Source organism: Epargyreus clarus, unplaced genomic scaffold, assembly GCF_041222505.1.
Source record: "Epargyreus clarus isolate Ecla_fem2 unplaced genomic scaffold, WU_Ecla_fem_2.2 ptg000024l, whole genome shotgun sequence".
Taxonomy (NCBI): Eukaryota; Metazoa; Arthropoda; class Insecta; order Lepidoptera; family Hesperiidae; genus Epargyreus; species Epargyreus clarus.
Window position 1 is genome coordinate 3,345,992 of NW_027332231.1, and position 26,443 is coordinate 3,372,434.

The 26,443-nt window shown below is 37.4% G+C and overlaps 3 protein-coding genes across 3 annotated transcripts; 1 reads left to right on the forward strand and 2 right to left on the reverse strand.

Annotated features, from left to right (window-relative positions):
- Positions 1-501: 501 nt before the first annotated feature.
- On the forward strand, positions 502-16,688 carry TER94 (Transitional endoplasmic reticulum ATPase TER94). The gene is made up of 15 exons (XM_073086650.1): positions 502-657; positions 954-1,059; positions 5,586-5,839; positions 6,293-6,485; positions 7,004-7,214; positions 8,241-8,453; positions 8,857-9,050; positions 9,796-9,960; positions 10,379-10,586; positions 10,993-11,120; positions 11,705-11,870; positions 12,459-12,628; positions 13,299-13,436; positions 14,281-14,435; positions 15,357-16,688. The coding sequence occupies exons 1-15, from the start codon at positions 641-643 to the stop codon at positions 15,454-15,456; spliced, it is 2,418 nt and encodes an 805-aa protein (XP_072942751.1). The 5' UTR covers positions 502-640; the 3' UTR covers positions 15,457-16,688.
- Positions 16,689-18,557: 1,869 nt separating this feature from the next.
- On the reverse strand, positions 18,558-20,913 carry LOC140752592 (uncharacterized). Its single transcript, XM_073086936.1, has one exon. It carries the CDS (start codon positions 20,836-20,838, stop codon positions 18,646-18,648), a length of 2,193 nt encoding a protein of 730 aa, XP_072943037.1. The 5' UTR covers positions 20,839-20,913; the 3' UTR covers positions 18,558-18,645.
- Positions 20,914-21,341: 428 nt separating this feature from the next.
- Positions 21,342-25,763, reverse strand: LOC140752229 (uncharacterized). Its single transcript, XM_073086445.1, has 6 exons — positions 25,369-25,763; positions 25,006-25,123; positions 23,943-24,229; positions 23,279-23,454; positions 22,415-22,547; positions 21,342-22,072 (listed from the first exon to the last, which is right to left on the reverse strand). The coding sequence occupies exons 1-6, from the start codon at positions 25,489-25,491 to the stop codon at positions 21,425-21,427; spliced, it is 1,485 nt and encodes a 494-aa protein (XP_072942546.1). The 5' UTR covers positions 25,492-25,763; the 3' UTR covers positions 21,342-21,424.
- Positions 25,764-26,443: the final 680 nt, after the last annotated feature.

A 26,443-nucleotide genomic window follows, 5' to 3' on the forward strand; every position in this document is an offset into this window, starting at 1 on the left:
AAATACATAGAGTTTCCTCTCTATAACATGTATATAATAATACTCTATGGATTTCATGTAGGTACTATTTTTTGCAAAGAACATCACTAGAAGTCAGAAGTATTAAAATAAAATGTTACAATCCGCTAGGTGTCACTATTATCTCAAAGTAAAACTTATAATTATAAATAAGTTATAAATTAAATATACCTGCTTACCTGAAATATAAAAAAAAAATCATAATAAATTTATCATTTTAATTAATTAGGCGTGTTTAATTCATGCAAGCTTTGTTTTGATTTTGTTATTTACATTAGAGTATCCACTAACTGCGTTGAAAGCTTTGTTTATTTTATTTTGGTTGGTTAATTAATAATAGTCACTATAAGCGCTAGTACTAATATATTCGCCTAATACATATTCGCCATTTATTTTATATGAATTTTAATTATTATAGTTATAAAATAATGTAACGATAAAAAACCGGTAAATCAAAGATGCTTTCCAACTTAGTATTCTGGCAACACTGGCGTCATCGATAGCGAACAAATGAAATACGGCAACGTCACGCACCTGTGAAGTGGAGTTGAGACTTGAGAGATTGATTCGGCATTATAGAAATTTTGTAAATTACTTATTTTAACTTTAATTAGTGATAAAAATGGCAGATAATAAAAGGTGAGGACTCAATTACTATAAATTACGTATTTGAATTGTATTTCGGCTGTTCGAGCGGAAGTTTGTGGTGTGTAGTGCAAACCAGTGTTCGAATTTGGCTTGTCATCATGTCTAACATTATGAGAATTCGTATTTTTTTTGCAAGTTCAGTAATTAAATGGAGTTTCTTGATGGATTTGTTCGGGAATGGATGGGTATGAACGATTTGGTGTGATTATATGTTGTTTCTTTGTGTGAATGACGCTATGTTGACTGTATGTACCCTTGGTCGTCTAATTCGTAATTATTTTGTGTAGCCCCGATGATTTGTCTACCGCGATCCTGCGCCGCAAGGACAGGCCCAACCGTCTGATCGTGGAGGAGGCCGTCAGCGATGACAACTCTGTCGTGTCTTTGTCACAGGTGAGCCCCTTTGTCTATAATGGAGGATCAGGTTAATTGCCGCATCATCTGATCTCGCCATTATCGTTTAAGATTTTAATTCAGAACAGAGGGCCAGTCACTCAAAAAATATATGTTGGTTTATAAATAATAATTTGGCATCACATCATGTATGTGCACTTTACTAGTCATATTTCATAATTGTCTCAAGAAGTGTCATTATTACAAATATAAGTTAATTTATACATACACATCTTAAGAACTCAATTTTAACATATATTATTCAAATAAGATGACTTTTCATTAATAAAAAGTCAGATGGTGCAATATCTGTACATATTTTTTTAAATATAAAGTTGTATGAAGTCGACATTTGGAAAATTCCAAGCTCAATTGGAATTTTTTACTTTACAAACATCACTAAAGATAGGGTTAGATAAATGTCAACAATTCTATTATTTATGGGCAGATGTAAAATTTATTAAAGGCTCATGACAAGCATTTTTTGTAATATAAAAAGAGCATGCCATCTCCACCTCATGATAATTGGCAACCATTAATGACCAAGTCTATATACAACAGATTCTACTGGAACTTGATCACAGATGCATTGTCGCTACAAAGGACTAAAATGTTTGCATCATATGTAAGTCAGGTGTACTGCTTCGTGCTAGAAATTTGTATGGCGGTAGTACAACCCCAATTACATTCCTCGAACCATCTAACTCAACCACTGAAAAACCTATTGTTGAGAAAACATGATCAAATTATGATGACTTGCAAACTTTTAACCTCCATTTTGTTTAACTAGACATCTTCTATGTTATATTATCATGCCAGAGGTTTTAACCATTGAAATTTGGTACTTTTATTTAAGAGTATAATGCTGCCAATCATATGAAATACAATATATAACTATGATATGTTATAGAAACATAGTTTTTTTTTATAATATAGTAGTAGCAGACGAGCATACAGTCCACCTGATGGTAAGTGGCTACTGCCGCCCATGGACATCTGTAATCAACCCCAGATAGGATTAGATATTCCTACCTGAGGTCGGCCACAGATGCGCCGCTACCCCTGAGGACTAAGCTGGAACGCCTCGGAAAAGTCGTATCTCCCATACCACACCCTCCAAACTGGAACACAGCAGCGCCTAACACTACTGTTATTAGGTAGAAATAGGTGTGGTGGTGGTGCCGCCGGAGTCGAACCACAAGGGGTTCTACCACCTTCTAAAACCAGTTATTTACAAAAAATATATATTACTGCAAAATAAAATATAATATGGTACACTTAAATTATTTATTTTTCGAATTATTTCTTCTATTTTGTAAATATATATGTTTAATATACAAGTACCACTAAAATGAAAAAAAAAGTAATAGTGTGTCTCAGAAAGTCTAATTTGGTACAAACCTAGTTTGGAAAAAAAAATGGTAAAAATTCATACATTATGAATGAATTGACCTTAGGTTTTGACTTAAATTATCATTGACGTCTGTATGGACGCGCTTTTATAGTGATTACAATGATAAAGTATGGTGAGGTGTTTGACCTCAACCCAGATATGGCGTCTAGATATTGTCATCCATAGAAATATACGACTTCGAATGCTAATCATAGAATTAGAGTTTTATCATCTTTTTAACCACAAACAGTTATCAATCTTCGCAATATTTCGCATCTAACGGTATTCCCTTTTTTAATCTGTGGACCAACAAATGAGTTATTTAATTTTGTTTTGAATTTTTGTATCTCTTGCGTCATATTACCATGGACAATGGACCAACGGGCATAATTACGCCATTTTATCCGTATATTTTACTTCCTTATAATAATTTCCATTGATTAGATTTAATATATTTGCCGTGGCCGTCTCAAATCACGATACGTCATTTTGTGAAGCTGCAATGTTATTCGCGGCAAGTTTAAATAAATATGTACTTAGATACGCGACGATGCGCGGGATGATGTTTTAGAATTAGACATAGATTAGTAATGGAATTAGGAAAGAAATTAAAAAGGAGAACGGGTAAAAACAAATGTTTGTACCCTATTTTCGTCTTTTTTATGATATCTTTAGCCTATACTTTTTACGACTACGTCATTTAAAATAAAGGACAAGAAGTATAAGTTATTCTGGTGTTTTTTGTTCGTGAGAATTATTTTGGTAATATTTAAATACAATAGATGTCATTGTTAAATAACATAGTAACCTATCGTATGTTACTAACAAAACAAGAAACATGTCATTGTTAAATAACATAGTAACCTATCGTAACATACGATAGGTTACTATCGTAACATACGATAGGTTACTATGTTATTTAACAATGACATGTTTCTTGTTTTGTTACAAACTTGTAAAGTTTCTATTTTTGCTTAGATTACATTAATAAGTCAATATCTTTAACTCTTATTCAAGATAGTTTTTTCAGGAGTACCTACATGTTAGTACCACATTTATATAAATATTTTAGATCAAGGAATCCACTCCTAAACAGATCGTATTTACCTCGCTTTTATTAGCTTGACCTGTATGTATGTAACGGAATCTTTGAACTCGATTTTTACCCATTTTGAACATTCGGATTAATTTAAAATTTTGAACACTTATCAGGAACCGATGACAATACACGATTTTAATAATTGTGTCCCGATCTCCTCATTAGGATCGTCAGGATTAATGAGTTTCCTTGTACGATTTTAGCGTGGTTTTAATTTTTAAAGTATAATTATTATTTAAACTGTGATTTACATACTATACGCGGGCTTAGAAATAATATTGATGTCTATATCGCGGTGTAAGAGTCAGATGAACGTATCTACATTTTGTCAATTTTATAGGAGAGCAAAAATAGTTTGACAATTCGCCACTTCAAACTTTGCCAGCTGATTAATAGAGATTATATTACAGTTATCATATTGTGATGATACAGTGATGATATTGTGGACATACAATAATCTATGATTAAAAACGTATTTTTTGCAAATACGTTCTTATAGGTCTAACAGTTAACATGATAATTAAAATTAATTTAACGGTACTCATAATACGTTATTCTGGTTCAATCGAAAGTTGGTCTTATGTTATTTCTTCTTTTGTAACTTGTGAAATATTGAATATAGCGTTACGTCGTTTTGCCATTTCATAAAGGACTAGATTGTGAACCGTTTTGTGAAAAAAAAAACGTTTTTTGATTTTTTGTACATATGTTTATCTGACTCTTATACCGCGATATATGTTTTTCTTATAATATAAGTGTAGCAGACGAGCATGCAGTCCACCTGATGGTAAGTGGCTACTGCCGCCCATGGACATCTGTAATCAACCCCAGATTGATTGGATTAGGTATTCCTACCTGAGGTCGGCCACAGATGCGCCGCTACCCCTGAGGACCAAGCTGGAACGCCTCGGAAAAGTCTGTCTCCCTTACCACACCCTTCAAACCGGAACACAGCAGCGCCTAACACTGCTGTTATTAGGTAGAAATAGGTGTGGCGGTGGTGCCGCCGGAGTCGAACCACAAAGGGTTCTACCACCTTCAAACTAATTAGCGACATGTTATGTTATGTTATGTGCGACAGCTAATTAGTAAGAGTAATCAGCGTGCAGTCTTTATCTGTTTTGAAGGCGGGGCCTTAACAATTCGCACAAAACATATTTATTTGAAATTCACGGATAAAAGTTTATAGTTAAATGTTAAAGATATCTTTTGTCATATACACATTTTACATTAAATAACAATATGAGTATAAATAGGGGATCGTTCTAGAATCCATATCATCAGGCCCAAATGAATGATTCATAGTCTGTGATGATAATAATAATACATTTAATGAATACGTATGGAAAAATTATACATTCTTACTGTTTTTAGAAAAGCAGACGTCACCGAATTCATATCTATTATCACTTTAGCGCGGTCACACGCGGCGTTTTTTTACGATATATTAAAGCGTTTCGTGAATGAAGTAGTTACAAGAAGCGCGCATAAAAGGACAAGCAAAGATGTTAACCGCCTTTATATTCTACTTTTTTAATTTTGTTAAGACCTAATATTATTTATAGCTTTTTTAAGTGTTAACACTAAAAAGCATACTACTGATTTAATACTTACAAATGTGAATAAAATGTGTTACGTCTTAACACTTTCTTATTTTTTTAATATAGATAAATCATATTTATTTAGAATACTGAATAAATACCTTCTTATTTGTAATACACCCATATTAAATAGTCACCTATGGACATTTGTGATTGATTCCAAATAAGGCAAAGTTCTACAAGAAGTTAATGAACCTAATTAAATACGAAACACTACCTCTAATTACCAAGTTACACTTATATTATTGCTTACTCCATTCTACAAATCTGCCAAAAATGCCTTAACTTAAGTTACAAATCGAAAATAGGTCGGAGGAGCTGGGGAGATCGCAGCAATCTATCCACGAAAAGCAATTGCGTCACCTATTTTGCTACATATAAAAGTACATTTAGTTCAGTAGGCTCCTTCCTACATTTCTCCTGTTTTTCACAGGCAAAAATGGAGCAACTCCAGTTGTTCCGCGGCGACACCGTGCTGTTGAAGGGCAAGCGTCGCAAGGAGACGGTCTGCATCGTGCTCTCGGACGACAACTGCCCTGACGAGAAGATCCGCATGAACCGCGTGGTGCGCAACAACCTGCGCGTGCGCCTCTCCGACGTGGTCTCCATCGCGCCCTGCCCGTCTGTCAAGTACGGGAAGCGGGTGCATATACTGCCTATTGATGACTCCGTTGAGGGTTTGACTGGGTAAGTTGGGCCTAAAGAGGCTATTAATACTCGCAGTTTAATAGTGATTTTGACAGAGTTTGGTGATCGTTTCCACATTTGAAGAACATTGCTATCTTAAATATAATCTCACAAAAACGTTCACGGTTAAGAACAACTTTCAACAGCGAGAATTTCTTCATTAATTATTTATTTATTTACTATTATATCTTTTAAATTATTGTTTTATTTTTTATTGTAAATGGATGTAGGACAACCTGTTTAACCCAGAATTTTCTGTAACTTACAAAATAATTATTAAAAACAAAATCGCAGATATTTATAGTTGTAGTTTTTTGATTTTTGTAGTATATTTAAGATTTAAAGATTGTGCAGTTATTGGTCAAAATTTTCCTTAAGGCTCAGTAAGGCCATGTGCATCGCTAACCTTTATTGACAACAAACAATTGAACATCAATATTTTTTCTCCATCAGAAACCTCTTCGAGGTGTACTTGAAGCCGTACTTCATGGAGGCTTACCGGCCTATCCATCGCGATGATACGTTCATGGTGCGCGGAGGTATGCGCGCGGTGGAGTTCAAGGTGGTGGAGACGGACCCCGTGCCCTACTGCATCGTGGCGCCGGATACAGTGATACATTGCGAGGGAGAGCCGATTAAGCGTGAGGTGGGTAGTAGATTTAATAGGAATTCTGGGACTAGATCAGGTGTCTGTTGCAGCTAACTAGCTTAAATAGTTTAATTACCTTAGAAATGATTTCTACGTAGAATTAGTCATGGGACCAAGATCCAATCGAAGAAACACATATTTTGGGTTTTATGTGTGTCTATTAGGAATTATTTGACATCTATGCATTTAAAAATGATTTTTCTTAGAAGTGTAAAGTTGTAAACAAGTATGTACTCTATCTGTAATCACTAGTTCAGTGTCATTTGTTATGCGAATAGAACTAGAAAAAGATTTCTATTTAATGATAAGAACAAACATGTCTTACATTAAAATGTTTTATGTAAGAATAGCATTAAACACTACTTGCTGCAAAATGTTCTAAAAACTTACCAATCTACCCTTTGTAATAATGATAGACTGATCTAAATCCTATTCATCTCGTGACCCCTCTCAAACAAAAACCTGCAGTGGGACAGCAATAATTATAAGATTCATATGTTAAAAATTGATAATAGGAGGAAGAGGAAGCGTTGAACGCCGTGGGCTACGACGACATCGGCGGTTGCCGCAAGCAGCTGGCTCAGATCAAGGAGATGGTGGAGCTGCCGCTGCGCCACCCGTCTCTGTTCAAGGCGATCGGCGTGAAGCCGCCGCGCGGGATCCTCATGTACGGTCCGCCCGGTACCGGCAAGACGCTCATCGCTCGCGCCGTCGCTAATGAGACTGGTGAGTGTTGTAAATAATGAAGGTTAAATAGTAGAGATGGTGCTGAAGGATGAGCTATAACATCGGTGGTTGCCGCAAGCAGCTGGCTCATTGCCCGCGGCGTCGCCAATGAGACTGGCGTGTGGTGTTACCGACAGAAATTCCGGTTTTGGGAAAACATCTGCCAAAACTTTCGGCTTAGCCGAAACATACGCTCGTGAACTTTTAGGATGCTTTCGTCTGTATTCGGGCGTTTGCATCACAAGCGTTTCGTGACCATTTTACATTCTGAGCTGCTTCAGACACGTGGATTCAACTAATAAGCTTTAAATGAAATACAAATTAAATGACATTGTACCATTTGTACATTTACCCTTGAGAGTAAATACCCATAATTATTTTAATTGAGTAATTGGTTTTGGTTCAATTATTAATAATATGTAGAGTACATTATTTTATGTTGGTTTTGAGTATAGAATTGTATTATGTTAAATGATTTATACATCGAATCAGTTATAAAAAATATACTCTAACATTAATAGCTTTATAGTACATTACAATACGAGGACGAAAAATTTTTTTCTGACAAGTGTGAGTTTGCAGGCCGAGCCGCAGGCGAGGACTGCAATCACACGAGTCAGAAAAACATTTTTCGTCCGCGTGTTGTATAAAATTTTATATTACGGGGTCGGAAATGGGGGTTTTGCGCACGCGAAGCGTGCGTAAAACGTCAATTTACGCACGCCGTGATATAAAAGCATTTTTTTGATGAAAATTTGGATCAAAATTTTAAATGAATATCAACACAAAAATTCAATATTGTTTCAACCAGTTAAATATATTTTCATATAAAATTGTAATTCGAAGAGTTCAAAAAGCATCAAATTCAAAATTTTAATATTGACAGGCGCATTCTTCTTCATGGTCAAAGATTGTAAAACATAATATCCTACACAACAGTGTTTCAGCCAGTAAAGTATATTTTCATATGCAATTGTGATTAAAAAAGTTCAAAAAATAAACAATTCAAAATTTTAACACCCACAGGCGCGTTCTTCTTCCTGATCAACGGTCCGGAGATCATGTCGAAGCTGGCCGGCGAGTCGGAGTCGAACCTGCGCAAGGCGTTCGAGGAGGCCGACAAGAACTCCCCGGCGATCATCTTCATCGACGAGTTGGACGCGATCGCGCCGAAGCGTGAAAAGACCCACGGCGAAGTGGAGCGTCGTATCGTGTCGCAGCTGCTGACGCTTATGGATGGTGAGTTGTGGGTTTTAATGTAATTGAAGGAAGAAATCAGTGTAGTACACGACTATGAAGGATGTCGGACTGAAAACAGTGATATCGATTTCGTTATAAGGCAAAAATAGAATGTCTATTTTATTTTCTTTGTTTGTGTACCACGCTTTTTAATCGATGGAAAATTAATATTTTCCTACTTCTTATGTAACATTTTTTATTAATTAAAAATTTTGTTAGCATTTGAAATAGACTCCCATTCTTAGAACTAATCAATCATGCATTAAATATGATTTTTTAGTTAAGTTAATTAGTTTGTGTCTACCCTTTTAACCAGAATACTACACTGGTTCCATTACCTCATTAAAATAAAATCACCACGTCTACAACATTGTTTCTGTTATTAAACTGTATCTATCGACAGGTATGAAAAAATCGTCCCACGTGATCGTAATGGCGGCCACCAACCGCCCCAACTCGATCGACGCGGCGCTGCGTCGCTTTGGCCGCTTCGACCGCGAGATCGACATCGGCATCCCCGACGCCACCGGCCGCCTCGAGATCCTGCGCATACACACCAAGAACATGAAGCTGGGCGACGACGTCGATCTTGAGCAGGTTTGTTAGAACACGAACGATACATCCCACGTGATAGTAAGTGCGGCCATCGACCGTCCGAACTCGATCGACGCGGCGCTGCGTCGCTTTGGCCGCTTCGACCGCGAGATCGACATCGGCATCCCCGACGCCACCGGCCGCCTCGAGATCCTGCGCATACACACCAAGAACATGAAGCTGGGCGACGACGTCGATCTTGAGCAGGTTTGTTAGAACACAAGCGATACATAATACATCCAATATCATCGTAATGGCGGCTACCAACCGCCCAAGTCGATCGACGCGGCGTTGCGTCGCTTCGACCGCGAGTATTATTTTTTTTACACAAAAGTTAAATTAATAAGTTATTTATCCTGATAGTAGATGACAGTATAATAACGAAAAATTTGGCCAATCCCTTAGACGTTAGTGTGAAACATTGGGATGAAACATTACCCATTTTTTACATCATTGTAATATTATTCATAGCATGGTGGTATTCATTTTTTTCAATTAGATTACCCTTGTTATACTGTCACGGTAATATGAGAAAAAATATGGTGTTTTTCTGTAAACATCGCAAAATTGAATAAAAAGTACTGTGTTGTATTGTGAGATTCTTAGCAACTATATTGAATAAAAAGCACTATGTTGTATTGTGAGATTCTTAACAACTATTTTATACATCTTATTGTGACCGCTATTACCGCAAATTAATTTAATTTCATAGCGAATTATTTATTTATATGTGTTTTCCGTCCACCAGATAGCGGCGGAGTCGCACGGCCACGTGGGCGCTGATCTCGCGTCGCTGTGCTCGGAGGCCGCTCTGCAACAGATCCGCGAGAAGATGGACCTGATCGACCTCGAGGACGACCAGATCGACGCGGAGGTGCTCAACTCGCTCGCCGTCTCGATGGACAACTTCCGCGTGAGTTATTTGTTGTATACAACTTGTTTTATTTTTGTGTATCAAGATTGTTATGTAAAGTTAGTGTGAGATTAGGAAAAAATTTGCAACTATATTTTCCTCAATTTCTAATTTAGGCATAAAGTAGCAGTTATTTTTTTTCCTAACTTGAGAGTTTTGTCTAAAATATTATGAAAGCATATAAGTATCATTTCTCTCCTGGTTGGACATATGGGTTTTTCTCGCGAAGTTTTCCTTTAAATTGGAGAAGCTAATATTTAATTTATAGCTAACTTGCAACTCTTTGCAAAGAATAAAAAAAATATTGAGTTCAATTCTCTACTAGTTAAAGAAGTATGATAAGTGTAAGTCTGTAAGTAGTGCATTTACATCGCCAACAACCAATATTACGTGTAGTAATAGTAACTCGTTCCCACAGTACGCGATGACGAAATCATCGCCGTCCGCGCTCCGCGAGACCGTGGTGGAGGTGCCGAACGTGACGTGGGGCGACATCGGCGGGCTGCAGAACGTGAAGCGCGAGCTGCAGGAGCTGGTGCAGTACCCGGTGGAGCATCCAGACAAGTTCCTCAAGTTCGGCATGCAGCCGTCGCGCGGGGTGCTCTTCTACGGACCGCCGGGTTGCGGTGAGTGCGCTGTTGGGTACTGTTGTATAGTCCGCGCCAAACTGCTAGTCCGCTCTGATGTTGTTGTGAGCAAGTGTAGCTCGCAACAACATCGGAGATCATTTGCTATGGCGACGCGATTCATTTCTACATTCAGAGCGGATTAGCAGTTTTACGCGGACTATATGCGGGGTGTGTGTGTTGAGTAAGTGCGGGTGGGTGTCTGTGGGTTATGTTCATTTGAGAATGTGTGCACGTTGAGTGTGAACGTGCGAATTTTCGTGTATTACTTACTTTTGAGGATGTATACGTGTTCTACGCGAATGAAACTTTATGATTGTGATTGAGCATGTTTACATGAGACTTAATGATTATGATTGAGAATGTTTACATTACAATTTTAAAATGCAATTATGTTTGTCCACAGGTAAAACACTGTTGGCCAAGGCCATTGCCAACGAGTGCCAGGCCAACTTTATCTCTGTCAAGGGTCCCGAGCTGTTGACCATGTGGTTCGGTGAATCTGAGGCCAATGTGCGCGACATCTTCGATAAGGTGAGTTCAATGCTGCTGTCTTCTTATTTGACATAGGAGTGAAATGTTTTGTAAATTCTATTGTAGTTTATTGAAATGGTATATTTTGGGTTTCAATTGTCAGAGTTTGTATGATAGAGCGTATAAAAACGATTTGCGCCTCTTGACATCCAAAAAATAAAATTGCATTCTCTGCTAATTTCAATCCAAATGTCACATTTCAATGGACTAATAGAGAGATAATGATAAACCAGTTATATGGATGTACTTACCCCTTTTAATGTCTAAAAAAATATTATGGTTAATTGTTATTTTATCGATTGTTATTATATTATATCATGCGCTATTGTCTCAGTTTGTCCTAAACTCGTTTTTAACAACAATGTTGGTCTTAAATTAATAGTTTGGCATATTACATTTAGCTATGAAGTTTTAGTTACAATCAATGGTTTTGCTGATTTGAGTGTCATGGAGATGTACTGGCACATTATTCGATGGTACATTTAAATGTGACCTAAATATCTATCTAATGTAACAGACGATGATAACTACATATTAAACACCACAAAACAAGATTACACTCACGTTGTTATCGATCTGCTCAGGCACGCTCGGCGTCGCCGTGCGTGCTGTTCTTCGACGAGCTGGACTCGATCGCGAAGTCGCGCGGCGGCTCCGTGTCCGACGCGGGCGGCGCCGCGGACCGCGTCATCAACCAGATCCTGACCGAGATGGACGGCATGGGCGCTAAGAAGAACGTCTTTATTATCGGTATGTGATATTACATCATGTCATTTAAATGGATGTTAATTTGTACCCTGCTGGCTGGTATGTTACTTGGTTTTGTCACACGTATTCATGTACGCTTAAAAATGGTCACTCTACTTTCCATACTTCTATACTCCCCTTTCTAACTTACCCAAATTCCTCAAATAAAAAAAAATGTAATTAACCTCCTGTGTATTATGATAGTGCATACTAAAGACAAGCCAAGGTGATTCCCCGTTGTAGGTGCACATTTTTTTTAAATAGTGGCGTACGAAAAAGTAAACAAATCCAACATATAACTTTGAAATTAGGTAGAGAATAGATAGAATAGATAAACTAATATGTTTTCTATTTTTATCTAGCTGTAATGATCAGGCTGAATTCACTTTAAAAAACTAAAAACTTACAGATTACATCTATCTTGGCAATAAAGACATGGACATGACTTTTTTAGTCATAAACGAATTGCTCTAAACATAATGTAGTAATACTTCTTACTTAAATTCGAACAAATCACACAATATTGCGATATTTCTTACACATCTATATCAAAACTGAACTAATTCTTATCGAATATAACACAATGTGCAGGCGCGACCAATCGTCCGGACATCATCGACCCGGCGATCCTGCGGCCGGGGCGGCTGGACCAGCTGATCTACATCCCGCTGCCGGACGAGAAGTCGCGCGAGGCGATCCTGCGCGCCAACCTGCGCAAGTCGCCCATCGCTAAGGACGTCGATCTGTCCTACATCGCTAAGGTAACCAACCATTGATCCATCGTATAACGAATTTAGGGTTTGCGGTTACATACATCTGAATTAAAATTAAAGATAGTCGAATCCTTTGTAGTTCCACTATAGTAGGCACCACCACATCTATTTCTATCTAATAATAGCTGTATTGCTACAGAGATCTCGTTGAAAGACGCGGTAAAAGGCAAAGAAATTATAAGAAGACTTCTAACTTGGTCTTCACAGGCAGCAACGAACATGTTTAGTCGATTGTATAAAAAATTATAAAAATTGCTACCACAATTTCATATCAGTAACAAAATGATTTTTGTTATAGTGTAAACATAGTAATGTATGTTGTTTATTATTTGATGTAAGAAACTCGCACTCATAATGTATATAGAAAAAATGTCTCCCTATTCTTAATGTCAATTCTGTTAAGTAGATTCGTGACCATATTTTGTTGTAGAACATTTACTTTGAATCGATCTGTTAAATTTTACACCAAAAAATATGTATTAGTAAATATCCAGCATGTATTAACTATATATGGAGGCACGGCACTGCCTCCGCCAAGTCGAGCCAAAAAAAAGCGGCACGGCCGTTCCATTCTTTTCTCGAAGCAATTGGAGCCATTTTGGAACCTTATAATTATACTATCTATGTACTAGTTATTAAAACCATTTGGTCCACACAGGTGACGCAAGGCTTCAGCGGCGCCGACCTGACGGAGATCTGCCAGCGCGCGTGCAAGCTGGCCATCCGGCAAGCCATCGAGGCGGAGATACACCGCGAGCGCGCGCGCCAGCAGCAACAGGCCGCCGCTGTTATGGACGTGAGTTTATTATTATTAGAGCGTATTGATTTCATTTATTAGAGCGTCAAATCTGTCAAAGCCGTTTTCACCTGTAATGCGCATGATGACAGTATTAGTAGTAAAATCAAAGAATAAATGATTTACTTAAAAACAATATGTTGAAAGCATTTTCAAAAATAGCCCAGTTTTAATAAAAACTGCTAATATTTCCGTTAATACTGAATTTATTGCCAAAATAATACAATTTTTGGAATCAGTAGACAAGTACCTACATTATAGAAAGTGGCTTCAAAATTTGTCATCATGCCCATTATCGGTACACAGCCTGTTTATTTAAACATTTGCAATGTAATTTATATAAGTAAATGCTATGTTGGTTAAACTTTAATAAATAAAGAAATACTGAACTAGAGAAACTTAGTTATGTCCTGTCACAAAAGATATCTCGACAACAGCTCCACCATCTTTATGAAAATAATTTTGATAAAAAAAACTTGAGAGCTAAGTAATGTAATAATTATTTGTAGTCCTTCTTCTAATTGTATAGTTATTTATTAGAATATATTTTATTCAACGGAAGCGAAAACTATAAATTCAGTTATTTTGTATATTTGCATACCATATCGTGACTTCTTCGTTTTGGTACCCAACTGCAAAGTGTAATGTTTATTAACGTATGTATGCCCCATTATTTGGCATGCCTTGCAGTCCAAACGTCTGATGGATTTTAACATATGAAGCGTCATTGGAATCTCCTACATAATGGGAGAGTGACCATAGGTTATATTTTTAAGCAGTCTGGTTTTAATTTGTTATTTATTATTAACTAGTTAAACATCGTTAAACACTGTTGTACATGTAGATGGACGAGGAGGACCCAGTGCCGGAGATCAGCCGGGCCCACTTCGAGGAGGCGATGAAGTTCGCGCGCCGCTCAGTGTCCGACAACGACATCCGCAAGTACGAGATGTTCGCGCAGACGCTGCAGCAGAGCCGCGGCTTCGGGACCAACTTCAGGTGATACACTTGAACAATGTGTTTTGTACATAGCGATAGTGGGTTTTTGACTAGTATACACTTGTGTAGTAGTTCATGATTGTGTACACGCTACGTTACGTGCAAACATAAGTTTATCTTTCAATAGAGGAAGTAAATAGGCAGTTTAGGTCGTTGGTTGTTTATTTTCATAAATGGGACACCTCTTAGGGTTTATTTACAGGCATTGAAAGCATGATATTTTGTAAGGTATGGTTTGCGTTTGCGCAGCCTTTCTACGATAGACAAAATATTATGTTTTCTGTGACGTGCCTGCCTGCCTATATCTGTCACGTGCAATTTTTGTCAATAGAAACAGGGTCATAGTAGAGCAAGAATTTGTTGGGATAAAAATAAGCTGCATTGTTTCCAATATGTATATAACACTCTAGTTTTTGCTCGCGGCTTCGCCCGCGTTTAAATGAAAATAATATGACATACTAACATACATAAAACTGAAAATTCGTATCTTCATTGGAATGGAAGTGGCGCCATCTGGCGAAAATTGGTCGTACCAACTCTGAAACCTTCATGGGCTCATGGACAACAACTTTGCTAAAGATCATCACTTGATCAAATGCATAGTTTCCTATTCAATTCTCACTAATATCGATTAAAATAATCGATGTTTTTGGTCCAAAAGATCGATTCTCCGATTAATCGATCTTAGATCGCCATCTCTACTTCCCGTGAGACTTCCGGGATAAAAACTATCTTATGTCCTTTCTCGGGTCTCAGACTGTCTTTGTACAAAATTTCATTAAAATCGGTTCAGTGGTTTGGGCGTGAAGAAGAGACAACCGGACAGACAGACAGACAGACAGAGTTACTTTCGGATTTATAATATTAGTAAGGATTGGTAAGGATCAGAATAAATGCATTGTTTGTTTACGACTATTGCAGGTTCCCGGCGAGCGGCGGCGCGGCGGGCGGCACGGGCACGTCGGGCGGCGACCAGCCCACGTTCCAGGAGGAGGGCGGCGACGACGACCTCTACAGCTAGGCGCCGCGCCCCGCCCCGCTGCCCGCCCTCACTCACACCCGTACGCCGTTTGTCCACCGCCACCGGCACCGGCACCGGCGGATAATTCATGGCGGCGCCGAAGCAACGTACATACATTTACTGTAGACGCGTGTCCACCGCACGTCCGTCACCCGAGCACCGTCGTCCCGGTATTTCGAGTGGATCGGCGTGACCGCTAGATCGGCACCGATTTTTTGACGGGCCGATGTGCCGGCAATATAACACATTGGTACTTGTCCATACACTGTCACACGCATGACAGCTAAAACAAAATAAACCGCTGTCGGTCGCGGTGGACAAACTATCGCCGTCACGACATCTTAAAATCAGCCCCAAATAATCTCGTTCTCGGTATCGGTTCGGTGACGGTACGGTGGACAAACGATCTTAACTTAAGATTAGCAGTTCGTCCTACTCGACCAAGCCAACTAGACTAAAACGTGACTATGCGTACCGCTGCCAAAAATACTTGTTGTGAATGTTGATTTATACCTATGAAATGTAAATTGTAATAACTTTCTGTCTAATAGTTTATACTATGTCTGTTACGAAAACTAATGAATACAAAAAAATAATGTAAAACGTAAAACTCGCAATATTATTGTTCGCTTTCCGCTATTAATAGTCTTATTTTTCCCCATTTTGATGTTGTCATAGCACACGACATAGTTAAAACTTATCAATAAATAACGTACTAAATAACAAAGAAACAATAACTAAACAAATAATATAATACAGAAATTATTTGTCAATTGTGAGAGTTGAGCTGCGAACAGTACTAGGATGTGAGTGGGGAATGGGGCGGTACTCGAGGACGGAGACCGCATTCCACCCGTTCGTCTAATTAGCTTGGTCGGGTAGTACGTCCGAACGGGGCATCGGACAGAAATCGGGGTGGCAGCTCCGCCGGCACGGAACCTTCCATCCGCCGGTGAGCCTGCGCGAGCATTCAAAAGTAATATCACCGATCTATGTCTAATAAATATGTAAATGTATTTATTTGTAAGTCGATCATTCGGTAGCATTTGGTTCGTTTCGCTTGTGTTTAGTTGTAATTGTACTTGTTTGTGAACGTCGCCGTCGGCGCTCGGGCCGGCGGCCGTGTATGAACACTATGATAGAGTAATTGTTACCTGCATTGCCGGATCGTGCGTAGGCCACGTCGTTACACAGTATCGCAGTGATTTTTAATAAAAGATTTTTATAGGCTACGGGTTGTTTTCATTTTCTTTACCTTACGCCCCTAGATTAATTCATTTCTCATGTTAGCAATTATTTACTATAAAGTTAATATTGTGAATTATATAGTGGCAGTATACAAAGTCACGATTTAATATAAGTATCTTATGTAATTTCCAAATAAACTGATTTAACTAAAATTTTGTTCATATTATTTTTACAATACTATTTTGCTTCCATTACGCATTTCTCTAGAAGCCTCGAAATTATACATTTAATAAATAGCACGTAAGTCCCAACCGCATGTGTGCAACTTTCTTATATCGATGCTATATTTTATACTTCACGTCGTTTCATACATACTAGTTGCGAAGAGGTTCGATAAGTTAATTCATGTGGAAGTGTGGGAAGCCCGTGCGATCGTTTACACGCTCGCCCGCATACTGCGATAACTACACAAAAAATGGACTAGAAAGTTATTATAGTTATGCGTTTGCATGTGAGTTTGCACGTTTAAGATTTACTTAACGACCTCGTGTACTGTATACCATTTGTATTTAAAATGAAGCAATGATATAAGGCCCCACATCCACCTTATTTCTTTATAGCGGAAATCATAGATTAGTAAAGATACTTCGCCGCCTTGAAATTGAATGAAGCCACAAACGGCTTATGAGTAAGTTCTTTTTTGAATTCTTGACAAATGAAAACATTTTTAGAGAAAATTTACGAATAAATAACTAATACTGCGTAATTTACATAATAAATAAATAATTATTTCAAATATTTTAGGGACATTTTAGCACGGAGACGTGGCAAAACTTTTTTACGCAACTATTTCAATTCTCAAAACTGGGTACATTTTCTTGTTAGGAGAGAGTAATATTTACTAATCTATGGCGGAAATAGAGAATTCCAAATTCTAGTTATATTGTAAGTTTACGAGCTCAACCAAGCCTGATGTACGTGTATGAAATCGACCAAAGCACAGTGGAGACGCCCGCTATACAACAGAATATTCCAACCAATGCTGATCAGAGATCAGAGCTAGTTAGAAGGGAGCTGGTTGACGGCAAGATTTTCTAGCAAGCAAGTTGTAGTGTGTGTGCAGCGGAGAAAGAAACGTCCTTGTGCTCACCGCATACATATCCGCTGGATATGTCTAAAAATGTGTCCAAAAATATGTCTAAAAATCTCGCTATTTGAATGGTATTCACAGAGTTAAAGTAGAAAGATGTAAAAATAACATGTCTACCCTCCTGTGTTTTGGTGGAAACTGGTCAACAAGCTTTTGCATAATATTATGTTAATATTTTTGTAAACCAGATAGACCTATAAATTTTTAAAAAACATTTGAAATCATTGACATCTCACTTGGCCACCAAACCTTTTTTTTTTGTTATCGAGGGGGAAACCTTCAAAAGGTACCCGACAACGTGGGAGCGACGCCGGGTTATGTGGGATTTTTACCGCACTAAAACCCCCCCGGTGGACGTCCTCTGCTGCGTAGAGGGCTCCGGGATCTCCAAAGGTACGCAACCGGAGTCCTCTTAGCGGGTTGCCCCGTCGGCCTCAGTCCAGGTGAGTTTGACGCTCATCACACCAACCGTCGTCCTTCCCGGGGCCGGGGCCGGGCGGTTCGAGCTCCCACTCTTGCCGCCCGCAACCCCGGAAGCCCCCTTTTAGTCGCCTCTTACGACAGGCAGGGGATACCGTAGCCCTATTCTGGTCCCGGAACTACAGGGACATGGCCACTATACCTACCTCGTCCAACAACTTTTTTTGTTGGACTCCGTTCTCTTTCCGTACATAAAGGACAGATCCGTGTCGTAGTAAAACTAAAAAAAATATTGCACGTCACTTGTAAAAGAAATGATTAAAAAAGATTAATAGCGCTACAATATTGCGTGAAGTTTAATTTTAGTCATATTAATGATATTATAAAATATTACATTAGGAGGCGCAGATCAATTTCCAGGAATATGCCCTTTAGAATTTACAGTCATCTTTTCTAAATATTTCTTTTAATTCTGGCGTATCATCAAGCAATTGCTTCAAAGATATGGCCCTCTCCGTAGCGAATGTACTGGAGTGTTTCGTTAAGTTTGATGGTGATAAACATCCGTCTACCACTTTGAATTTCTTTTCGGAAGTAAATAATTTCGGCTCTTTTAATATCTCATTGAATAGTTTATCTACTTCATCATCGGAGAAGCACGTACAGAGGAAATCGAATTCCTGATCTGAATACTGCGTGCTGATATCTCGAGTCTTGGACTCTGCTTTCTCTGGCTCTGGAGGTGGAGTTCGTATACCTCTGGCTTTGCGTACTAATTTCTTCAAAGTTTTGAGCGAGCATGGTTCATAATGAGGTATCTCTGGAGCCTCAAACATAGACATAGTTCTCATATAGGAAGGCAAATGTTCTTGCAGGTGTTTTTTTGCAATTTTAGCACACTTACATCTTCTTGGCTTTATGTATTTCAAATAGCTTTCCCATTTCGGTTGCCGTTCATGTTCTAATTCGATATCCCTTGTTGAAATGGTTTCTCCTGGAGATAAAGATTCTATAAGTGTCACCTTTTTAGGTTCTTCCTTAATTTGTACTGATGTTGTCGATGGGCGCACAGGACTACAGAAGCAAAACGGTACTTTCTTTAAACAACACTCGATAGGCACTTCTTTAACGTTGGGAAATTCTTTTTGCAATACCTGCATTAGGGAATTTTCCATTTTTAATTCAGTCATCTGTTGAGAAGGCGTGTATTTTACGGGTATATCATATGTATAATCATGATCATCTTCAAAATCAGTATCGTCGCCACGGCGGCCGTCGATGAATCCTTTTATCTTGTCAGCGAATACTTCTAAGTTGTCACATGCAGAATAAATGCATTGCTTATTTACGACTACTACAGGCAATTGACTGGCGCTAGATGTGCAATGTTTTGGACATAAATTCTGTTCAACTTGCGGTTTGTATCCTTTATCACAAAAAAGGTAAAAGGGATGTGGCCTAGGAATGGGCGTATGAAATGGTTCTTCCTCAGGAATAAAAACACTTTCGATTTCAGGATTTTCTATGGCTTCACTTAGTTGTAGTAGCATTAACTTTTCCATGTTTATAAAGAATTCTGCATGCTCCGGTAGTGCATTTAGACAATAACAAACGAAGTCTTGGAATCTTTTGACTACGTGGCATATCTTTTTTAGCCATATTGTATTGAATTCATGACGTTTCTTTTCCTTTTCGTGTGCGAGGCGAATTTCGAAGCCTTTTATTGCAATTTCTTCATTCAAAAGTTTTATTCGTTTTTCATGCTCGTGTTTTGATAGCTTCATTTCCTTCTTGCATTCCTCTCTTTCTTTCAACGCTACATATATTTGACAAGCTAAGTTTTGGCTTTCGAGTAGGCATCGCAATTTTTCTATGGCTATATGTTTTTCAACATTGATATCGTGTATGCGATCACCTATGTTAATTCGGGCCTTCTCTAGATTTTCAATAAATTTGGATTTGTGTCTTTCGTTTTCCTTTGCCAATCGCTCTGTATACCTGTCATACAACATCGTCGCTTGTTGCTTTAGGAGGATTTCGTAATGTTTCGACATTTTATCACTAGCTGCCTCTTTTACACGTTGAATCTCCTTGATACTCGCGTCCAAAAGTAATTCTTCTATTTTATTGAGGGATGTGGAAAACAGCATCCTAAATTCATGGAACGCTTGTCTTATTTTCGACGTGTTTTGTTGTGCTGCTTCCTTGGATTTATCCTCCCAAAGCTTTCGGCAAGCTAATTCTATGTCCCTCTTCCATCTCAAATCGTTTTCTTGAAGAACCTGTCTTTTTGTTTCTTCCATCTGCTTTTGATGTGCTTTCACGATGGTTTCTCCGTAAAATGCGATGCCATCGAAACCTAATTTGGACAAGTATTCCTTTTTGACCGGCTTAAGAACTGCTTTACTCTGGAGTAGATCGCTGGGTGGTACAAACCAATCACTACCACCGCCTTTCATGGGTGGCTCCAGGCCGGCTAGTATCTTTAATTTAGGTGTCATGGATTTAAAGTACACTTTAGCGAGGGGTGGAGACATTTTTGCCATCATAACACTCTGGGTAGGTACTTCTTCATGTTTGATATAATATTTACGGAGGTAGTGGTTTTCGTCTAAAGTAGCCATACTAAATATAATTCAATTAAAAATTCAATAACATTATAAAATAATCATATGAATAGATAGAACAAAATTGCAAAATGGTTTGTATAAAAATGGGTCACTAATGTCAAGATGAAGTTATTGACGTCAGTCAATTTAATGTATGGCATCTGTTCAATCAAAATTACATTATTCGATCAAAATTGTTGATTATCACTAGAATCTATCTTTGATATCGAGTTAGCCAAGATCGTGTGATGGGTTGTAAAGCTATATTAAGGGTACTGCCGTTTTCATGCATGTTTGCATGCATGCATTGATCTTTCGATCACTTCTCTATAGTTTGTGTTATTCGTAGCTTTAATTCTGCCACCAATTAAGAATATTTCGTAATATAAAACGTTTAATATAAAAGTTGAAAAATATATTTTAGCCCCAAAAGACTCTAAACATTTACTAGATCAATTGTTTTAGAACAAGAAAATTTTCGATTGTCGTTCAATGTCGGTCATAAAATAAAAACAGAATAAAAGTTAAAAATAACTTTTATTAATACAAAATTATAAATACCATTTTCGCTTATATTTAATAAAAACTCAGTCGCCGCATGTTATGTGACTTCGCTGACCGCCATTTGCTGTAAGAGGTTCATGACGTAACAGAATCTTTCTTTGATCTCCGTCGCAGACCGGTGCGGTAACAACTCGCTGATCCGCCTGAAGATTTGTTCGGACCTAGCTTCGCCTTTCAGTACTTGCAACATTGTTTTATCTTCTTCTCTGGTCCAACTCCTACTCTCTACTTTAGGAGGCTCTACTTTTTTGTCTGCTTGCTTCACTTTACCTTCGTCTTTCTTCAACGAAATAATATTCTTTTCTTGTTTCTTCTTTTGTTCTGTTTTGGTTTCATCCTTCTTGTCTCTACAATTTTTCGTTTTTGTGTGCGCTTTGCCTTTCACGGCTTTATTAATCGTTTGTGGTAGACTTTCCTTATGTTTCGTGTTGTCATTTACGTCCTTAACCTGCTTAGTGGGCGATTTCAGTTGTTTCTTTGTTCTTTTAGGCGGAATTTTGCACGTGTTCCTTGTGGTCCTCTTGGGTGATGATCTTTCTTCGTCAGACTCTGGGGGTGATAGGCGGCAGTGGTTGGGTGCGAGGCGCCTGACGTGGGCCCGGTAGGGCTCCTTGCTGTATGGATATGTGACGCATGCTGTCTTGAGCATCCTGCCGTGTTGCAGGAAGACTCTCCCATGGAGATACTGAAACAATATCATATTTTTAAAGGCTTCATATTTGAGTAGGTACATTATTGTCATTTATTTTTAAAGATGGATGTATCCTATGTTTAGAGAAATGTTCTAAAAACGCTTGGCAGCATGCTGCAGAGGATGAACTCATACTGCGGTAAAAAGGTAAATCATCAGTGTGCTACACCTCTCTTCCCACTCTTTTTGATAAATTAATAAATAATGAACGCAAGAAAGCAGACAAACTGGCCTACAGTTCGGCAGATTTCAAATTATGTTTATTTTGTAAGTCTTCTTTATTAAATAAATGAAAAAAAAAAAAGTAAGGGTAATACTTATTAAATAAACACTCACCACTGTATCAAGACTCTCCTTCACTTCAATTTTCCGTTTGTTATCATTAGTCTCTTCAAACTCCCAGACGTCGCAACCATTGTCAGACGTCAAGAAGCTCTCGTTAATAATATCTGTCCCTGTCTCGTATACACTGAAAGAAAATAGAATTTTAATACACGCTAATCTTATAGATAAAATTCTTGTGTCACAATGTTAGTTACCATACTCCTACGAAACGGCTACCGATTTTCACAAAATTTTATATGCATATTCAGTAGTACTGAGAATTGGCTACTATCTATTTTTCATACCCCTAAGTGATAAGGGTTGTTCATCCTTAACATTTTTTTATTTATATGGCAACACAACTAGCTGACACGTTGCTGTGTCAGCTAGTTTTAACACAACATCTCTTAGAGCCGACATACATATAAGCAGTGCTGTGTAGCACCGTCAAAATCGGCACCCGAACGTCATAATGTAGAAATAGACATTATTGCAAAGTTTGTTTGAAACATAGTTTCCCCACGCTATGGAAGTGGTACATTTTTTGACACAGTGCTACTACCCTGTACGATGCCCCACTCAAAGCTTAGGAGCTTGCATACTAAATAACTCCCAAGTCAGCCTTTGGATAACCCCAAAGACTTACTGCTAAGACAATGCATCTAGGATATCTTTTTGTAGATTAAATTAAATTCCTTTCGAGGTCACTTACAGGTAACCTCAACCTCACTTTTGCATGTCATAAAAGCATTATTTATTTTTTGTTGACAATAGAAATCTATAAATATATTAATACAGCTGTTCTTAACATTCCTCCATATTTATTTAATATTGGTTCTAACTGACTTTACAGCTACAAAGTCACAAGATACCCACCTGTCTGGCGGCCTTTCATCTGGGAACAATGATTTGAACATCTGAGTGAGGCGGGGGTTGGATCTCAGATGTGGTAGCACCCTGGTCTTCATCTCCTGACTGCTGCCACTGTTGATGCCAGTGGTGAGCGCGCGTAGCACCTTGCGTAGCACTGTGGGCTTTCGGCTGAATGATTTCTGGAAATATTCAATAAAAATTTGACTTTCATTGGTAATTTCATATTTCTCTTTTTATTTCTAGTTAATATTTATATCCGTGTAACATAATAATAGGTAATGACATGACTTATTCACAAAATAGCTAATGTTTAAAATCAAAATTCAAATATCTCCTGCTTTTATTTTCACTAACCCAAATAGTAAAATAAGAACAGAGTAATATTTGCAAAGACTTTCAAAGGTGGTAGAATCAGTAAAGCTCAAGGTACCACCATCACACCTATTTCTAGTGAGAAATTCTTGATTTTCTGTGAAAGGGGGCAGGTGCCAGCTGACTTACATACATGACCATCTCATTGCTCATAAGCGGCATTACATACATGATTGATTTCTGATATATGGAGAAAGTTACAAATGTGCATAGACAACAGTGACCATTCAATATTAGGTGGACTCCAATCTTATGAAACAACAATGTATAAAATAATAATTTATATTATACTTACTTGTAAGAGTTCTATAAAACTTAAAATCTGTGTCTGCACCAGATGGTCCATTAACCTGCCAACTGTAGCTGCCTGGCCCGGCTTTAGAAATAGCAGAAATTCCTCTACTATATCTTTATGTTCTTCACCAAGTAAATTCTCCACCTTTCTGTACAAATCCACAGGTGTCTCTTTTGTAGGGTCAAATGTTTTTAGTAACTCGCGGAATTGCACAAATTTGTTGGTAGGAGCTGATGGATTTGTACCAAATCTTGATTTCACTTTTGCATAGTAGGATCTGACAAGTGCTGAAAAGAAAGTTATTTACACAATTACATATAACCTTTTTCCATATGTCCATTAATACGGCAATGTTCATATGTTTTTTATTTATAAATAAAATGGGTTAATAAATATATTGTATATCTACTGAATATGATACTACAGGATAATAATCCTGACTTTATAATGACTACCAAACGCAATAAACATCTCAAATTAGTTATGTATTTTCAAAAACATTACAAGTATAAGTTGTTTTTAGAGTACTTATGGGCCAAAATATTTGTCACTTTATGTGTTAGTGATAAATATTTTTCATTACTATCTGGTGAGAACCTTGTATTCTTATATACATGCAGTCAGTATCCTGGCTGATCATTTTTTTTTAGAATAATCATTGCACTAATCTTAATTGAGTTGGAAATACATGTTACAAAAAATTCCCATGACCGAATGCAACAGGTGTTTAAAAATGACAACACATTTTTTTACTTAATTTAATTGAATATTTTGTTACTTTTATACTTCTATGAATAATATCATAAGTTATCAGCTCTGCCGACTCAATATCTCAATTTGAAGGTCATATGCCAAACGAAACTGGACTTACTAGTCTTCGAACATATAAGTACCTAGTAGGTCTCAGAATTCAAACTAATAAAGAAAATATATATCAAATAATACTTAAATTATAAATTCTAGAATACTGCATCATGACCTTACTTAATATTAAGGCATTAATAACTTAATACCAAAAATAAAAAATAACATTCCTGTAGTAGAATGGATGTCATTACCATACCTGCTTCCAATGCATTATTATTAGGTTTGGGAGGCTCCTCTTTTTTTATGGCCTGGGTTTTATCTTTTTCCTTCGTCTGTAATGTAGATGGACCTTGCTCAGCTTTACATATAGTTGTCTGAAAAATAAACAAAGTCACATTATAAAATTATACTTAAAAATGGCAGACATTGTTAACGTGTAGATAAGGCGCAATTTTGTGCTTGTTTACTTCATTAAAACCGCATAAAATAATTTGAAATTGCACTCAAAAGGATGTCTTACTACTCCCGATATCTGACATAAATATCATCTTAAATCTAGTTCACTAATAGTTTTCAAAGAGTTACATAAATTAACACGCATACATCTCAACTGACTCACCTCAGTTTTAATGGCGGGTTTCGAAACAGAATTTGGGTTGAAAAAGCTTGTACTTGGCTCAATTTTATTCCCAAAGGCATCTTGGCTTTCCCTCGTAAATAAAATTGGCATCGAAGGCAACATTTGGAAGATTTATGAGCTTGTTTCTAACAAAACAAATCCACTTATCGACACGATTACCACTCTCTAAACTCTAAAGTTCACCAAACAAAACACGGTAAAAACATTGTATAAACATTATCTAAATTAAAAAAAATATAGGAAGTATAAATAACTACTCATTATTAAATGTTTTCAAATATTTTGTGAATAAAAACCAACAAAGTTTAAAGAAATATTTTTGTTTGACAGACACAACGACGCGAAAGCGCGGCGGGAGGAAGGAGCGCGAGTAGAGTTGTTGAGACGTTTCATTTTAGGAACAAAGAATGATTTAAATAAATACTTATGTATCTATTATATACTTCTATTATTTTATTGGTGTAGCATTATTTACATATTGTGGTATCAAGAAGTGAAGAAATGATAGTATATTTAATTTTCCATTCAATTAATAGGACTGAATAGTTAACTTAAAGTTACGCGCCGACTTTTCGAAAGTTTTACGCACGATTCAAAAATAAAATTGCAATTACTGAATGGGCTAAACTATGGTATAATTATTATTTTATAACGATTTTAGGAGGAAACAAAAATGATAACAATTATGTTATTTAAATTTTAAAATCTTTCAGTATAAAAGCATTTAGCATTTTATTTGCGAGTTACGTATTGTGCAATGCTTTGGAGTCATTATCTACTTATTTCACAAGTTTCCATAGTTTTTGTTTCACTTAATGTTAGGCTGTAATTTAGCAAGTTTACTTTTATAGACGATTTCTAAACTTAAATAAAAACAGGTCGGTCAGTATTTATCAAATGAATTAGCAACAGAATCCTCATAGATGTTGTGGTCAGTGCTTATATTGGCATGGATATAACAACTGCCGTATAGGAACAGTACCACATGCTAAAGTAGGCGATGCTACCAGTGCTAATCCTGGGGATTAACTTGCAGTGCTACTCTATAATGCTT

Bases quoted from the DNA above. Each gene is read 5' to 3' on its own strand.
- TER94 (XM_073086650.1), top strand. The intron at 6,486-7,003 runs GTGGGTAGTAGA...AATTGATAATAG, and splicing joins GAGAGCCGATTAAGCGTGAG to GAGGAAGAGGAAGCGTTGAA. The intron at 13,437-14,280 runs GTGAGTTTATTA...TTGTACATGTAG, and splicing joins AGGCCGCCGCTGTTATGGAC to ATGGACGAGGAGGACCCAGT.
- LOC140752592 (XM_073086936.1), bottom strand. From the start codon at position 20,838: ATGGCTACTTTAGACGAAAACCACTACCTCCGTAAATATTATATCAAA.
- LOC140752229 (XM_073086445.1), bottom strand. From the start codon at position 25,491: ATGTTGCCTTCGATGCCAATTTTATTTACGAGGGAAAGCCAAGATGCC. The intron at 24,230-25,005 runs GTATGGTAATGA...CTTTCTTTTCAG, and splicing joins TAATAATGCATTGGAAGCAG to CACTTGTCAGATCCTACTAT. The intron at 23,455-23,942 runs GTAAGTATAATA...GAATATTTCCAG, and splicing joins GTTTTATAGAACTCTTACAA to AAATCATTCAGCCGAAAGCC.